The following is a 3,592-nucleotide window of genomic DNA, read 5'->3' as shown; positions in this document are numbered from 1 at the left end:
AGAACTAGGTCAGAAGATGTCAAGGTGACTCAAGCCCAAGTGCTCCCAAGAGTCCCCGCTCCTCTGAAAATGAACCACAGATCCACAGACCCAGCAAACTCTTGGTTCTCTATCTACTCCTCCCATCACCTCAGGTTGAGTGAGTGCCTCTCCCTCTCTCCTTCAAATTTATCCCACAGTTTTAATTCTTGGGCCTCAAATATTGGTTAAAAGTATCATTCATTTTTTTTTATAGTTTAATGTATTTTAATAGCAAACTTACAGGAACAGCACAGAAGACAGACAACATTAAAAACATGTACTTGCATGTAGGACAACTCAGAAAAGTATAGTCAATGGATGGAATCTACTGTATGATAAAAATGCTACAAACACCGTTTAGTTGCCGTCCATAGGAAATTTACTTTTTTTTAACAAAGTCCAAATGCTGGCATTGTCTAGAAAAATTTAACAGGTTTATTTATAATTATTATAAAGTTGAACCGCTGAAACTTGTTCACTGAAACATTTTAACTTGCATTAATGCTTTACGTCTCCGCATTTATATTAAAAATTCACACACAAATGAAAATGGAGAAACTGCCAATACCTGATTTCTGTCCCCTATTTTTCCACTCACAATCATATACTTAGGTACGTTTTGACCCCAGGGAAAAAAAATTATCTAACATTCAGAACTACCAGTAACAGGAAGAAGAGCATTTTTTTTTTTTTTTTTTTTTGAGAATGAAATGTTTCCCATCATAGTGGATTCTTAAGCACGCTCTCCACGTATGCGGCATCCTAGCTGGATGTCTTTTGGCACAATTGTTACATGTTTGGCATGAATAGCACAAAGGTTGGTGTCTTCAGAAAGGCCCACCAGATAGGCCTCACTTGCCTCCTGCAAAGCATCGATAGCTGTGCTCTGGAAGCGCAGATCTGTTTTAAAGCCCTGAGCAATTTCTCGCACCAGACGCTGGAAGGGAAGTTTGCGAATCAGAAGTTCAGTGGACCTGTGATAACGTCTAATTTCACGGAGGGCCACAGTGCCAGGCCTGTAACGATGAGGTTTCTTCACCCCTCTGGTAGAGGGCGCACTCTTGCGAGCGGCTTTTGCAACCAGTTGCTTCCTGGGTGCTTTACCCCCTGTAGATTTGTGGGCAGTTTGCGTTGTACGAGCCATGGTATAGAGACCTCCTTACTTACCCCCCTTCTCCTTCGGCTGGAGCTCGGCGAGCGAGAGGCGGCGCTGGCATTGGAGAGCGATGGCTGCGAACACAATTCTCATTCATCTTTTACAAAGAGGGAAATAAAAAGTGTTTTAAAATATGTCCTCTTTACTGTTTCTTTCAAAAAGTCCTAATGTTTCTCTGGTCACTTCTGTGGAGATGAGTCTCTTCCTTGGACCTTTTCTTCTCATGAAGTAAGTGATGCCACATTTATCTCTTTAGTCTGTTCTTCCATGAAAAGAGGACTTTTCTAGCAGCAGCAAGGGATGCTGTAGTGAAACTGCTTTTGGATACTGAACGTAGTGATTCGGGATGCTTCTGGGTTTTTTTTTAAAAATACCCTGTTACGGATTTACTATTCATTAATTAACTTACACTCTGAACTTAACCATGGTGTGGCATCTATTATGCAATTATGAAACTCATTCCAACAACACAAATGGAAGTGGGTGGACTGTCCTCATCTTGATGGACTCATTTCACTCTCCAAGTGTATCAAGCTAGAGTTATTTTTCTATTTTCTGATCTCTAAACCCTGCCTATTGATCTAGAGATTAAATTCAGAGTGATCTATAGAAACATGGCCCATTTTCCTAAAAACATAATTGAGATTTTGGGCAGATTTTCCATGGAATGGGAACCAAGGTATAAAATTTAGTGTTTGTAAAATCAGATTTTGCAATTTGATATTCAAATAGTCATACAAAACCATGAAAATGTAAGGATATAGGAGAACTTTCATGTGGGTCACAGGTAAAAACAAATGAAGTGAAGCAGAACCCTCAAATAAACATATTTTTATGAGAGAAAGAAAATGTTATGAGATAAAACATAAATGTGGTGTTGAATGAAATCCCTAAATGGAAAAAGGAGGAGAGGAGCAGAGAGGTTCTGAGGAGACAACCCACGATTGTGAGGCTATGAGGGGCTGGGAACCAGCCACAAATTCAGGCTACAGAAGAGAGTGGAAGGGGTAATGAGTACTGCATAACTTCTGCTAGCTTCTACAACCAATTGGCATCCATGCTGTGTAAAAAAAAAAAAAAAAAAAAAAAAAAAAAAACCCTAGACATCATGACTATATAACCTGAGAGAACCTCCATATCTAGGTGTGTGGATTCTAGATTTTTATTTCAAAATAATCTTGGACACTTACTTCCTGATATGGGGCTTCTTCTCTTACCTCACCCCCGACCCCTGGGCCCAGGCAACCACAGCTGCCTCATGCTGTCTATAACCTATGTTTGTCTCTGTTTAGGAGGATGCTAAAGACCCTTAGGACTTAAATACGTTTTCTTCTTAAGTAAAAAATTTGAAATAAACATTGGAGGGAAATCTGAAGCTTTCGTGTTGGGGAAGCACTGCTTCATTGCTGTGCTTCTCTGGACCCTCTCCTCTAGATGGGGGAGGTGATCCTGAGCCCCGTGTTTGTTTGGATTGTGAAGCCCCAGGGACTTCCGTTGAACAGATCAGTCTTGATTCTAAGGCAGGACTGCTGAGAGTGCAAAGTTCAGCCTTAAAAATAACATCTCTGTTGATGAGTATCTCTTAACTGGGCAAAAGGCCTTGCAAATTGGAATGAGACAAAAGGTAACCATGGGATTTTGAACTTGAGCAAAGAGAGGGGGTTTGTGGGCTCTGGTGAGCTGCTTTTTCAGGTTTTTGTTTTGTTTTGTTTTGTTTTGTTTTGTTTTGTTTTTTAAAGGAGAAGAATGGACAGTTTATAAATTGGCCAACTTGTTAGCAGATAATCAGTTATCATTGTCACTTGTAGATAGTGTCTGGCAAAATAGAGAGCTGATAAGAACTAACGATTGCCAGGAACTCTGGACCCAACCTGGTGTCTCTGCCTCAATTTCTTTTCATTTTGTGCAGAGCCCGTTTCAATTAGGGTAATCAAAATGCTATTATAATTTAGGAAAGCCTGGACAAATTATTTATATTTCTTAGCCAGTTTCCTTTCTGTAAATCGAGACTACAGGAGGCTTGGTGTGAGAGATAAATAAGATCTGACTGTGGAAACCCGGACACATAGTAGGCACACCATAAGAGCTAGTGCCTTCCTCTCTCCATTCCATTTCTTGACTGACTTCTTTATTCGTTTCTCTTGGTAAAGACTGATGGGAGAAAGTAAGTCACTGAGCACTTTTCATGTTAAAGGTGCATGCTTGGCAGTAGGAAAATGATGAAACTGTACATTATACATTTCATGCCCTCAAGGAGCTTTTAGAGTAGTAGAGAGGCTGAGACAGTATTTGATAAGGGTTCTATAAACTGGTAAATAAACGCTCTGGGAATGGGTAGGAAAGGCAAAGTCATTTCTGGTTGGATTCAATGTGGTGTTGAGGACAGAATGGAAGCGGCATTAACAGTGCTTCCCG

General features: G+C 40.3%; 1 protein-coding gene across 1 annotated transcript; it reads right to left on the bottom strand.

Annotated features, from left to right (window-relative positions):
* Positions 1-442: 442 nt before the first annotated feature.
* LOC101049182 (histone H3.3A-like) lies at positions 443-1,250 on the bottom strand. Its single transcript, XM_010343809.3, has one exon. The coding sequence runs from the start codon at positions 1,163-1,165 to the stop codon at positions 755-757; it is 411 nt and encodes a 136-aa protein (XP_010342111.2). The 5' UTR covers positions 1,166-1,250; the 3' UTR covers positions 443-754.
* Positions 1,251-3,592: the final 2,342 nt, after the last annotated feature.

Source organism: Saimiri boliviensis, chromosome 11, assembly GCF_048565385.1.
Source record: "Saimiri boliviensis isolate mSaiBol1 chromosome 11, mSaiBol1.pri, whole genome shotgun sequence".
NCBI lineage: Eukaryota > Metazoa > Chordata > Mammalia > Primates > Cebidae > Saimiri > Saimiri boliviensis.
Note: the sequence above shows the minus strand (reverse complement) of the source record. Positions and strands in the feature narration are given on the sequence as shown.